This window comes from Micromesistius poutassou (assembly GCF_964030765.1).
Source record: "Micromesistius poutassou genome assembly, chromosome: 10".
NCBI classification, from domain to species: Eukaryota; Metazoa; Chordata; class Actinopteri; order Gadiformes; family Gadidae; genus Micromesistius; species Micromesistius poutassou.
In genome coordinates this window covers 16,624,590-16,637,586 of record NC_140280.1, presented here as the reverse complement: position 1 = coordinate 16,637,586, position 12,997 = coordinate 16,624,590, and the positions used below count along the sequence as shown (strand labels likewise).

General features: G+C 44.7%; 1 protein-coding gene and 1 pseudogene across 2 annotated transcripts; one reads left to right on the top strand and one right to left on the bottom strand.

Moving 5' to 3' along the window:
- Positions 1–4: 4 nt before the first annotated feature.
- Positions 5–8,001, bottom strand: rcc1l (RCC1 like). Its single transcript, XM_084473911.1, has 12 exons — positions 7,858–8,001; positions 7,148–7,457; positions 6,906–7,035; positions 6,474–6,602; positions 6,080–6,146; positions 5,699–5,750; positions 5,208–5,292; positions 4,571–4,752; positions 4,138–4,225; positions 1,608–1,781; positions 1,070–1,155; positions 5–882 (listed from the first exon to the last, which is right to left on the bottom strand). The coding sequence occupies exons 2-12, from the start codon at positions 7,454–7,456 to the stop codon at positions 805–807; spliced, it is 1,380 nt and encodes a 459-aa protein (XP_084330037.1). The 5' UTR covers position 7,457; positions 7,858–8,001; the 3' UTR covers positions 5–804.
- Positions 8,002–9,396: 1,395 nt separating this feature from the next.
- On the top strand, positions 9,397–11,058 carry LOC311354458 (TLC domain-containing protein 5 pseudogene; annotated as a pseudogene). Its single transcript has 2 exons — positions 9,397–9,583; positions 10,514–11,058. The product of its transcript is annotated as a TLC domain-containing protein 5 pseudogene (transcript).
- The last annotated feature ends 1,939 nt before the right edge of the window (positions 11,059–12,997 follow it).

The window sequence follows — 12,997 nt, the reverse complement described above, 5'->3', positions numbered from 1 at the left end:
GCACATAATAGTATATTGCACAACACTTACAAGAGGCCTGTTTCAGTTAAAACAATATGATACTTGTTGTACCTGGGGGTTATACACCTGCCAGAAAACATAACAATAAAAGCTGAGCAATAAGTTGGCTACCATCTCCTTGTACCAGTTTCACTGTAGGCTATCACACGTCAATTATTTATTCACCTGCAGATCCGACACTTAAGATGTTGCTAAAGTTAAGTTGTGACTTTATCTGGCATTTCTTTTCACCTTTTATAAATGTGTTAAGTAATTTCTCCACTTGGCTGCCAATTTATTTATCTGGGGGAGGCTATGGTTCACACAGACACAATGTTGCTATAATAGCACCTTTGTAAAATATTTATTTATTTCACGCTCTCCTGTTCCCAACCACGCACATGGAAAAGGAAAAACAAGACAAGATAACATTCGCTTCACAAATGTGTGCAAAGTCTTCATCTCCGTTTACTTGAAAATGTCATACATATGTTGGTCTTATTATCCCCACATAACATCCCGGCAGCATGAACCACTCAGAGGCTGCTTGTTGTTGTCGAGTCTCTTCTTTAAGAAGTGGTTTTCCGAGCCTTATCGCCCTGGCCTGCGCATGCGGTGACATCATGGCAAGACGCAGCGACCAAATCGGGCTGCTCTCCCGCAGACAGCAGCTGGTTTGCATTGGATTTGGAACCCGAGTCTTGGTCTAGGCCAGATGACGCCCTGCGGCGCGCGCACGCGGGTGGGGGGGGGGGGGGGTGGGGGGGAGGTGACGGGGTCAGAGTTAGTGCGCTCGGGTCCCGCTCAGATGATTGACTTCACCAGTGCCACCATGTGGTCAACACCACACGCCACGTCCACCACCTGACCCGGGACTGTCACCTGTCAAAAGGTGTACGCAAAACGTAAATTGGTGTGGAATACATTTTAAAATAACTACCCCGAATAAATCAAACCGCTACAGAGAGATCCAAGACACCAACATCAGACAACGAGCAAATACCCTTGTGGGAAAATCTGGTGATTTTCCTTTGCTGAATAATAATATGGAGCCTGTGTGTGTGCTTACCCGCCAGGGAAAGTACTGGTCGTCTCTCTTGCCGATGCCCAAACAGCCCCTCACGTTCTTGCCCCACACAAAGAGCTCCCCTTGATCTGGAGGGACATCATGTTATAACATCAGGTTCACAGTGTGAGAGAACGGGCAGTGCTTGGAGGAGTGACTTTGCATGCACACGTTGAACAACAAAGTACAATACGTCTCATAGTGCCACGAAAGTGCCACGAAAAATAACTGACAAACGAAAAAAGAAATGACAAACATGAATTATTATTTATTTGTTGACTTCTTCATCTACCCTAAATTAATGTGAGAGAAACACACCCAACACAGACAAAAAGCTATACCCATCAATCATGGCGAGCCATGGCCCCTTTTAAAGAAAATCCTTGATCCCTCCCCCACCCTTTTTTCAAAATGGCCTCCATAAATCAGGGTTTATATACAGACACCAGAGGAGGAACCACTGGCATGGATATATTTACCCCCTGCCACCGTGTCCACACTATATATTTCCCCACCCAAAAGAAATGGGAAAAACACTCACCGGTGACGGCGGCGAAGTGGTTGAGTCCACAGCGGACCGTCGTCACGGCCGCGGAGGGGGTGAACTCGGAGCGGCCGAACAGAGTGGGGGGGATCAATTCAGGGGTGGGGGATTCGGATAAGTTGGGGCCTTTTCCCAGAATGCCGTAGCCCCATACGAAGACAGCTCCTTCCTCTGAGAATAGAACGGGGGCCGGGTGTTATTTACAAAGAGACAGACGGACAGGCAGACAGGCGGATAATGTGGATGGATTTATGGATCGAAAGGTAAGACTAAGGCACCACAGGGTGCCGAGCTGTCATTGTTTTTTTGTGCTCTATTTAGTTATTTAGTATGCACCTTGTTCATAGTGGTTCAAATGGAGCCATTGGAAGAAAATATTAAAATTAAACCAACAGTTTTAATAAGGATTAGGGCCAATAATGTTTTTAACAACCCTCCCTCTTGGGTGAAAAAAAAAGACCAAGGCTTGAACCTGTATTGCCCCCAAGTGGCCAACATTAGAACTTCTCCAGTGAATCTGCACTTCTGAGCAGAGTAAGCTGAGTAAATTTGGTAGTGTTTGGAAAGCGTGATCTCCCGGAGAAAGAAGCGTGGTTACGTTGAGTTTCCAAATATGCAAGAAGGAATTCATTTTTTCACTCCTGCACAATGCACGTCCAATTCTGATTGCAAGCAGACAGTTTTGAAAAGCAAATCAGATGTGATGTGCTTTAATTTAAGTACATCTTCCAATATGGTGGCCCTAGGCTTCCCGAAACAAAACAAGATATTCTTTCTGATTCAAGCCTTCCGTATTTCAATCACGGTAGCGGAATTGGACGACTTGATTTGACCTACAACAGACGACTCTCTCGTGTGCAGTCATTATTGTTGCATTGTCATGATTGCTTTTTTTTTTTAAGTGATCAAACACTGAAATCAAAACACTGAAATCAAAGCGCAGAAACACAACCACACAACAAACACATTATTGCAATTCCAGTTTATGGTAGGTTCCAATTATGCACGGTGAGATCATTTGGCGCAAGTTATAATCAACTGATTGCATGATGCTGTTTCTCTGAGATATGACTGTTTGTTTTGTTCCATCTACTGTTCGTATTTTGTCATTTAGCAGACGTGTGATCTACAGAAGACGCCTCCGCCCTGACTGTGGACACCGCCCTCCCCCACCTGGATGAGGTAGGAACACATGTGTGAAGAGATGCTGATAGGCTACTGCTCCACATTCAAGACTATTGTGCCTGCTGACGCCGAGCCCCAACCTCAGGGGGGCTGGGTCTTAACACCACCCTTTGCAACCGGATCCTGGACCTCACCTTCTCTGCACTGACCCTGAGCACCGGAGACCCGTCAGGGCTGTATACTCAGTCCCCTTCTGCACGCCCTGTTCAGGCACGACTGACACGCAGCTCCAATGTCGTCCTTAAGTATGGGTCAGACGACAACACCGTCCTGGGTTCTCATCAACAACGATGAGACCGCCTACAGAGATGAGATCCGCATCTTGGGAACTTGGTGCCAGGACTTGAACTTGTCTCAACGTAAGCAAGACTAACAAGATGATCTCTCCCGTTCCCCGTTCCCAGAGATGGTGCAGAAGTGGAGAGAGTCTCCTGCGTCAAGTTCCTCTGTTCCTCTGAGGATCTCACCTGGTCCAGGCAATGGCATTTGAGCACCTATTCTTCCTGAGGAGACTCAGGCATGTTGGGCATGTCTGTCAAAACCCTCACAGACTTCTATAGGTGCACCATCGAGTCAAGAGCATGCTCTCTGGCTGCATATAGCGCCCGGTACGGCAGCTGCCCCCCTGCTGAACACGCCCTCCAGAGGGGGGAAACAGCAGAAGGCATCATTGGCTACGACCTCCCCTCCGCGCAAAGCATCCTACCACACACCCGATGCCTTAGGAAAGCCCAGAAACACAATAGACGAGTGCAACCGAGCCATGGAGCGTTTACGTTGCTGCGGTGTGACTGGAGCCTCCTGGCACGGACTTCCGGAATCCCGGTAAATGTTTTTCCCCCCAAAGCTACTCATCCAGCCACGTTAATCTCAGTGATCACATTGATCAGCCCAACATATGCACTGACCACTTCCTATGGACATTAAATGTACATCTGATCACCACAATTTAATGTTCATATTCATTAGAACTCCTTCACTTTGTATTTAATATATTTTATACTCTTATTCCCAGGTCTATATTCCCAATCCTTACAGTCTCTGGAACTGCTTCTCGTGCTTTTTACTCTATAGTATGTTTCTGTTTCTTTCCTTTGCTAACTTTGCCCTCACTCTTTGGAAAAATGTTTTTGTTGCTTTTGTTTTTTATGCCAACTACGTAGTTGTTGCTGACATGACCAAACAACCTCATTGTTGAGAATGAGCCTGTGATATACTGTGCATAAAACTGTGCATAGTCTGCAGATATTGTCCGGATTAGACCCAGTAGCGCTGAGCTGAAGAGAAGCACCCTGCACTAAGCCTTCCTTCCGGTTTGCTCTTTGATTCTGGATCCACTCACCGTTTAGAATGGCCACCTGTGTCCCTCCGCAGGCAGCCTGGACCACTCTGCCGCAGCCGTCCAGGGGGAGGTGTTTAGGAGAGTTGATCTAGAGAGGACGACAAACCAATTAAAACCAATGTAAGCATAGAGCCCTGTGCAATGTTTCACTTTTCGCCAATATAGGAATAGGAAATGATAGGAAATGATAGGAAATAGGATTGCTTTATAATACGGAAATAATTGGTACCAATCTGAGTCAACAACTGCATCTAAAGGCCAAGAGGAAACAGAAATTATTTGAGGCCACTCTTGACCCATCGATTAGATGATAATATGATTATATGACGGATGATCAGCAACATCATTCGGCATTACGTGGCACATTACAGGAAAGCCGATTCTCTTCAGGCATGGCTTGTGTTCACCCCGCATCCAGCCCTGCCCGGGTCACCTGTGTGGACTCGGTGACCGAGGCCAGCTGCCGGTACTCAGAGTTCCCCCAGCCGTACAGCCGCCCGTCCCTGGAGACGGCCAGGCTGCAGTCTCCGTACGTGCTGATCTGCTTGACCTCCACGCCGCGCAGTTCGCCCGCCACCTCCGCCGGCGCGGCGCTGACACGCTGGTGACCCAGACCTGGACAGAGAACGAGACAGAGCTGTAGGGCATGACCACTTTTAGGATTGACATGACATCCTGTTTAATAGTTGTTTTAATTGCATAGGAAAATGCAATTCTTTGGCAGCTAGTAATATATATATATATATATATATATATACATACATACACACACACACACTAGCTGTAAAGAATTGCATTTTCCTATAAAAATCACAACCATCTGATTTGCTCCAATCCAACAAAAATAGTTGGATTGGATTAGTTAAATGTCACACACCATTTTAAAAACTAAGAAATAATTGGAAGTAAACATCCTGCCATGTTCCGCATCGAATAACCTTAATTTATTTCAGTTTATTTTGGTTTCCCCGTTTGCCAACTCAAAAACAGCAAACAATTAGTTTGCACTTCGTCTCGGCCCCAGTGATTGCGTCTTGTTCCTTTTCGCCGTCCTTGCAGAGATCACCCACCCGTCTGACCGTCTGCACCCCATCCGCACGCGTACACCTTCCCCGTCTCCGTGAGGAACAGACTGTGGTCCTGGCCACACGCTACCTGGAAACGCAGGAGAGAAAAACATTTCAGGGCGTGGCAATGACAGCTCAGCCTTTGTGCCATGTTGCAGTATTCTATATTTCAGAGGACAAAAATAACAAACAGACGTGTCAGATGTTTATATAGATCACAATGGCCTCTACATATTTGATACTGCACTTCGTCGGCTGAAACCGCACAGCTGTGGCCTTTATGACTTTGAGAGAGACTTTCATGGTTTATTTTGATTATTTTAAGTCTGGATTGTTCTTTCCTTTGACCAAGCGGGCATCCATAAATCCTCTATTGGGTCCCTTTATTCCTTTTCCCACTCGAGTCATGTGGGAGTTTGTTCTCCCTACGCCCCACTGAGGACAAATCTCTTCTGGAGATGAATGTGGATCTGTGCCAACAGAGCTGTACTCACCTGGATCACTTTACTGTCAAAGCCCTCTAGCTTGTGAATGATGTGACTGCCACTGTGGGTGCATGCAAGCCAGAGAGAGACAGTGGGAGAGGGACAGAGGGAGAGACAGAGAGAGATAACAACCTAATAAAACACAGGGAAGTAGAATCACCTCTATTTCACTTTTTTTTTTAGCAGATTTCCTTCATCCAACATACCCTTCTCAAACCTGTTTAATGAGGAAAGACAAACTCACTCAAGTTTCAGTCTGAAGAATTTAGATGGACCATGCCTTATTCAAATCATAACTTATTCATAATTGATCAACACCTGATGTGATTTCAGTCTGTGACAGTATTTAGTGTGTGTGTGTGTACCTTGATGATGGATTCAAGGACATACCTGTAGTCTTCCTCTTCCACTATTGTTCTCCCACACTGGCCATAGGCATTGTTTCCCATACTGTAAACTTAAAAGATACATAGGCAAAGAAAGAGTATGAAAGTTATAATTCTGGTGTAAATGACTGTAATATCTGAAATCGATGAAACACTTAACATCCGATGTGTAACACTTCCATTGCATTCAACCTTGAATATTTGCAGTTTAATACTACTACAGTACCACAACAAACAATCATTTAGTCAAATTGGATTTTAAAGGATTTTTGTTTCAGATAAAATTGCATCAAAATGGACCATAGCATCCAGAAAAGAATGGTATACCAGGACCAAGAGTAGGATGAGTTAACCGTGGCTTGAGCATCACAGACCCCTGGTCCCTGGGTTGTGCTCACCTCCCTCCCGATCGGTCAGCACCAGGGAGTGGGCACGGCCACAGGCCACCTGCACCACCCTGGTGCCCTGGGGCTGAGAGAGGGGCAGCGCCACAGGGGAGGGCTCCAGCACGTAGTCGTAGCTCACCACTGAAGGACAGACACACACACACACACAAACAGGTCAGACAGGGTCAGGTCAAGTGGTGGACAAACACAAAAGATTTTTATTTGATCAATATGTATTAGTGTTCTACAGCATTATCCTAAAGCTCTCATAGGACACATTATCTAAAATGTACGCTAAACACGGTTTAGTGCAAAACATTTTAATAAAAATACAACATTGTTCAAAATCAAGCATACGTTACAAAATACAAACGGGCTTTCAGTCCTTTTATTTCCCATTTCTTTTAATAATGGTAATAATGGAGGATGTTGGGATGGTCTTACGCCGGCTCTTCTGAGTGCGCTGGAAGCCCAACTGGGAGTCCTTGTTGAGGCCCATGCCCCAAAGCTTGGTGAGGTCTTTGGTGGCGGACGACAGAAGGGTGAAACCATAGCCACACGCTGCCGACGAGATCTGAACGACAGAGAGTAACAATGTGATACGACTGGTAATAGAAAATGCATTAGAATCACCACCCCAAGCACTTCTTCCACCACAACCTATTGAAACAGATGATCTAATGTACCTGGTCTTCAGTCTCCAGTCGGTAGGGTGTGAGCTGGTATTTCCGGGGCTTTTTCCTGCCACAGTCAGGCTGTACCAGGCTGGGGAGACCGAGGGCACCGGTGAAGCTGAACCCCCACACAAACACCTTGTGGTTGAGCTTCCGGTTCTGCCCGACATACTGGAAGACTGGAGCGGTTGGAGCATTGCTGTCGCGCCTCTCCTGCGATCTGGGTGCTTTACCCTTTGTTGCATAGCAGCGAACATCTAGTCCGCACCTGGTGGCGTGTCGGGAAGACACGGAAACATGTCGGAAACATGGCAGAGCCATGCTGTAGGGACAGGGGAGATGGAGAAAAATGTTAGTCAGCTTACAATGGGAGAGAGAGTTTAGCAGATCTATTATGAATTGTGTTATTTATTCAACAAACATACCAATAAACAGGCTTTTACTACTAATTGCTTAACATAAATACTATATAATTCTTTGTCCCTTTACACTTTGGCAATAACATCTACGAAAACACTGCTAAATGCAATGTATCTTTCTGCTAGCTTAACACCCATATTACAATGAACAGTAATATTTTGTTTGCTTAAGACTTCGCCTATCTGAAGATTGCAACCAGTCTATTGTGATGATGAACACTGTGTACACAACAACTCAACTCCTAAACACTGTTTATCACATGCCTAATACATAAACAAAACACTGCAACATTCAGCACATACCTTAAGTTCTTAGTAACGTTTTGCAGAGGTAATTAGAGGTGTACATGTATATTAAACATTGTGATAACGTAGGTCGCTAGCTTATTATGTGACCCTAAATTGTTGTACTTCAATGTCAGTGACAGACAGAAAGCATGGACAGACTCCCGGGAGACGCGTCTCTTAACCACACGGAAGCGCAAGTTCACTTCACTTTCTTGTTCTTCAGTTTCTCCACTCACAATGTACCAAGTGTATCGCTGTACGGCTGAGGGTCGCCACCTACTGCTTCGGAGCTGTAGTACATTTACATTTACATTTACATTTAGGGCATTTAGCAGACGCTTTTAAACATGGCGGTTCTAATGAGTTAAATAAACGTAACTATAAATGTAAAACACATCATGATTTTGCTAAAGGTTTAATTTTTTATTTTTTTATTTCTGTTTGAGCTGCGATCAATGTATGGACGTCAGATACTGAGAGCTCACAGCTTCAAATGACGTGGGCATATCTGTAATTAATGGTGATTGAAAGTGATTCAATAATGTTATCAATAAAATCACATCCTTTAACTGATACTAGATACTAGTATTACAAATAAAAAATGCTGGCCAGCCTGACAGTCTCTCTTTGTTTTATGAGCGTCTCTATCGACGCTCATAAAACCCATCCAACGCACGCAGCCCAGTAATTTGTGTCACACTGTTGCACAGCTAAGAGTAGACAGAACCATGTTGTTGAGTTTTTTTATTCAGAAAGTTCTGAATGTCTGAAAGTGTCCCATGTACTAACTGGGACTACATTTTACACATTGGGACTTTAGAATAAAAATTTTACCAGTACTAAAATATCTTTACTCAATCACAACACACTCACTACAATAATGCTTAATCCAAGATGAAGGTATGAAACATTCTTGATGATGTCTATAGTGGCCTTGTATATGTCTGACCACTATATCAGCAGAGGAGCTGTGGCTGTAATCTCTTAAGAGGATCTGGTCATCCATGGGAGGAGAAGACTAATAAGTAGACATGGCTGATTTTCTTTCAGAGCGGGCATGTGTTGCTGAAGCTAAGGTATAGACGTCTGTGCAATTGGCCTATTTTGTATGGAGGAGAGGAAAAATGGCATCAGGGGCTGTGGCCAGGAACTTCTACTTGTGTAATTACCGAAGTAAGGCCAGCATTAAGAGGACAACGGAAGGAAAACTATAAGGTAAATTGCAGCTCAGGTTGGATGTGCCCTGGTTTGGCTTGTGGTAGGACTGTGTTTCATGATGAATTGTAGGTTAGTTACTATACAATCAATAATAACAATACCACATTAATGAATGAAGCAGGTGAAACTCACAGTTTTATAGGGTTTCTGTAATGTCACACTGTAAAATGATATGATGAAAGAGATATTTTGAAACAGAAAATTACACTATCTGAGGCCCAAACTGTGATGGAACCATGTACAATTATAAGGTTTAAAAATGTTTCTGTATGAATCTTTATAAAAAATAGGAGCTATTTAACCGTTTGCTGACCCCACCTTTCACACAGAGAAGACATGCTGCTGACTCTACAAGTGTTCTGCAGTCTGATTGGCTGGCTGGCCCTCTACCTGGTGTTCTCTCTCAGCCAACGGGGGCCCGAGTGGAACTGTCGCCTGGTGACGCTGACCCACGGGGTCTTCATCGTGCTATTAACTGCTTACGTCGTCTTCATAGATGGACCCTGGCCCTTCACTCATGCAGGTCGGTTATAGACTGTGGATGAACATATTTTGAAATGGATGCTGCACTGATTATTTTGTCAAGTAGGATGTGGTTAATAAACGTGCTATACACCAGCAAGGGGCTTTAGTTGGGGCTTGTAGGTCTTAAAGGGCAAACACTTAAGAGGCGGCATTAGCTCAGGAGGTAGAGAGAGTTGGCTGGTAACTGCAAGGTTGCTGGTTCGATCCCCGGCTCCTCCTAGCTGAGTGTCGTGGTGTCCCTGAGCGAGACGCCTCACCCTAATTGCTCCTGACGTGCTGGCTGTCGCCCTCCGCCGTTGGTGTGTGAATGTGTGCATGAATGGGTGAATGTCAGTCAACACTGTAAAGTGCTTTGGATAAAAGCGCTATATAAATGAAGACCATTTGCTTTGGTTAATTAGCTGGCGTCTGTTTGACTTAAATTAGTCCCAGCTGATGTCACTCACTCTCCATGTTGTGTGACCTGACAGACTCACGTGGAGCCAGTCTTGAATAACAATTGCATTTGTGCTTTTGTTGCATTTGTGCCCGTGCTTCACTTTAGATGATGTTGTTTAGAGTTTAGCATTTGGTACCTCTTTACTTCCTAACACTTAAGCCATTTAGATAGTGAACCAGAGTTGACTACTAATAGATGAGAAAGTACGTTTTATTTTAACCCCAATAGGTGTGGCTTTTTGAAAAAAAGTCAGACAATTTCTTTCTATACCTCTTCTACAAATACAATTATGGATTGACACGTGGTATTAGGAAAGGATGGATTGAATGCATCAACCAACCTTTACCAGTCCTAATTCCAAGAGACTTGAGACCTGTTCTCATGTTTTCTAAAGGGTTTCACTGCTATCATACATGTACTAATCCCAGTGCATGAGTGGCCTGTCCCCTAAACCCACCTCCACCCTACCCCTCATCCATGTCCCACCAGGTACCGACAACACGGTCCTCCAGACCCAGGCACTGGCCATTTGCCTGGGCTACTTCTTCTTCGACATGGGCTGGTGCCTGTGCTACGGGTCAGAGGGTCCCGTCATGCTGGCCCACCACGCTGCCAGCATCACCGGGATCCTGCTGGCGCTGACCATGGGCAAGTCCGGCTGTGAGACGTGCGCGGCCATCTTCGGTAGCGAACTCACCAATCCGCTGCTCCAGAGCCGCTGGTTCCTGCGCCAGTTGGGGCGCTATGACAGTCTCCTGGGAGACGCGGTGGACGTGCTCTTCATTGTACTGTTTGCCACCGTGCGAGTCGGCGTGGGCTCGGTGCTGTTCTACCACGAGATGGTGTCGCCCAGGCCCGCACTGGTCACCAAGGTCGGCGGGGTGGTCATGTACGTGCTGGCCTGGCTCTTCATGGTGGACATCGCCAAATTTGCTGTGAAAAAGAGTCGCGGCAAGTATAAACGATGGGCGGATAACCGGAGGTTAGATGAAGGCAAAACTGACATTTGTTGCTCTCACAAGGGACAAAAGTAGGACAAAAGCGCTTGGTGGGCCAAATGATGGAAAGCTAAGCTTTAAAAATACAGTATGAGTATGACTTTTGTTATTTGAACAGAATGTAACAACACACGATAAAATGTCCAAATGCAAGTCTGTGTGTAACTTATTGATACAGTTAGTTGAATTCATGAAGCCGCAAGATCGAATAAACAAATATCTCAGGTTTGGAACATTGGAATTTCCTTATTTAAATGTTATGTTAATAGTAAATACGTCAATGGAAAGTTTGAACATTTGGTTTTGTTTATAATGAAAGAATGATCATTAATGACAACAACAGGGGACAAACACAGACACACAGACACGTCATAACATGAAAACATTTAAACACACACTTACTCACTCACTCACTCACAAACAATTTATAGTTGGTACCTTCCTCTGGTTTGTTTCAAGTATGATGTGGAATAGCTTCTTTATTATGTGAAGGAAACTTTTTTTGTTCTTTGAAATCTCAGTGCACTGAGATTTCAAAGAACAAAAAAAAGGACATTGCCGTCTCTATCGGTTTATCTCTGATTACAAAGGCTACCAAAATGGGGATGTGTTTTGCATAATAAATCTCGGCTGAAGAACCAAATGCAACGTGTGTCTAGAACACAGACACAAACACAGCACTACAATAGAGGCCTTCGGTCCACCCCATTCAATACGGGTCCTGCGGTCCATCTTCGTCCATCTTCACCATACTTTCAAGCTCCATCATGTGGTACATGGAAATCCCTGTTTTCAGTTCAACGTCAGAAAACAGTATACATAGAATACAATGCCCTGTCGATGCAAATCCTCCACAACCCCTCCGCTGGGCCCATGACCTGGGTGTGGCACGCACCATTACCCCGCTCAACCGTCAAAACGTGACCAGACAAGTCCCTCGCCGGCGGGTACACACAAGCTTTGGCTAAATTGTTCATCCGTTCATTCATCTCACAGCCGCTCTTTCGTATTTAATTGTCTCCGACATTTGTTTTCCCGAAAGCGTCTCACACGTTGGCAGTGTGTGTGAGTTGTTTGTTTTCTACTGGCGAAAACTCTCCAATGTTTAGATAAGGGAACAGTTTGGTCGGGGGGGTATTGTTGTATGAAAGAACTCTTCTGTTTGTATTTGAACCGATGCGATGTCGTGTGGGCAGTGCTCTTTCAGTCCAAATGCGTGGAGCAATGCGCGTGACTGCCGAATTCCACACCATGAAGGATAGCAGCATAATAAGTGCAGTTTTAACGATCCAGCGCCATGCACCTGTCCCATTCAACTGTGAGGGACCACTTATGTATAGAAATGTCACTCACACCAGCAGCCAAAAATCATATCTGAGGCGTCTATCTTTCTACCCTGTCTTTGTTCACACTTTTATGGAGTCCTACAATGTAAAAAGGATCTAATAAATCATACCAAACAATTGTCCATCTCTATCTATCTTTCTCTCTCTCTCGTATTTCAAAGGAAGAAAGCTAATGTCCACTCCACACAGACTCTGCGTGCAAGGTGGAGGGCCTGTTTTCTTTCTCCTACCATTATATTTCCATGCTGCTGCAGCGCATGGCCTGGAGCTTTGCATACAGTTAGAGCGCAGCTCCGGAGGCCAGCAGCACACAGTAAACCCAACAGTCCCATGAGCCTGCAGAAGGAGTCGGAGTTCCACGTCATCCCAAACAGGGAATGTTCTGGCAGTATGTTATATAGAATATAACATGGATGTCATCCTAGAAAGATAGATGACGGACAGGTGGATCATTTTAAATAGATACAAACTGCCAGATATGCATATAGATAGAATACTATACAGATTTAACAATAATTTAACAATTCAAATGTATTAAAAAACATGCAGATCAGTATATGGATAGATAGGTAAATCAATCGATCAAATTCTCAAGGTTTCCTCCTTGATATTCACACTTTTCCCTGCCC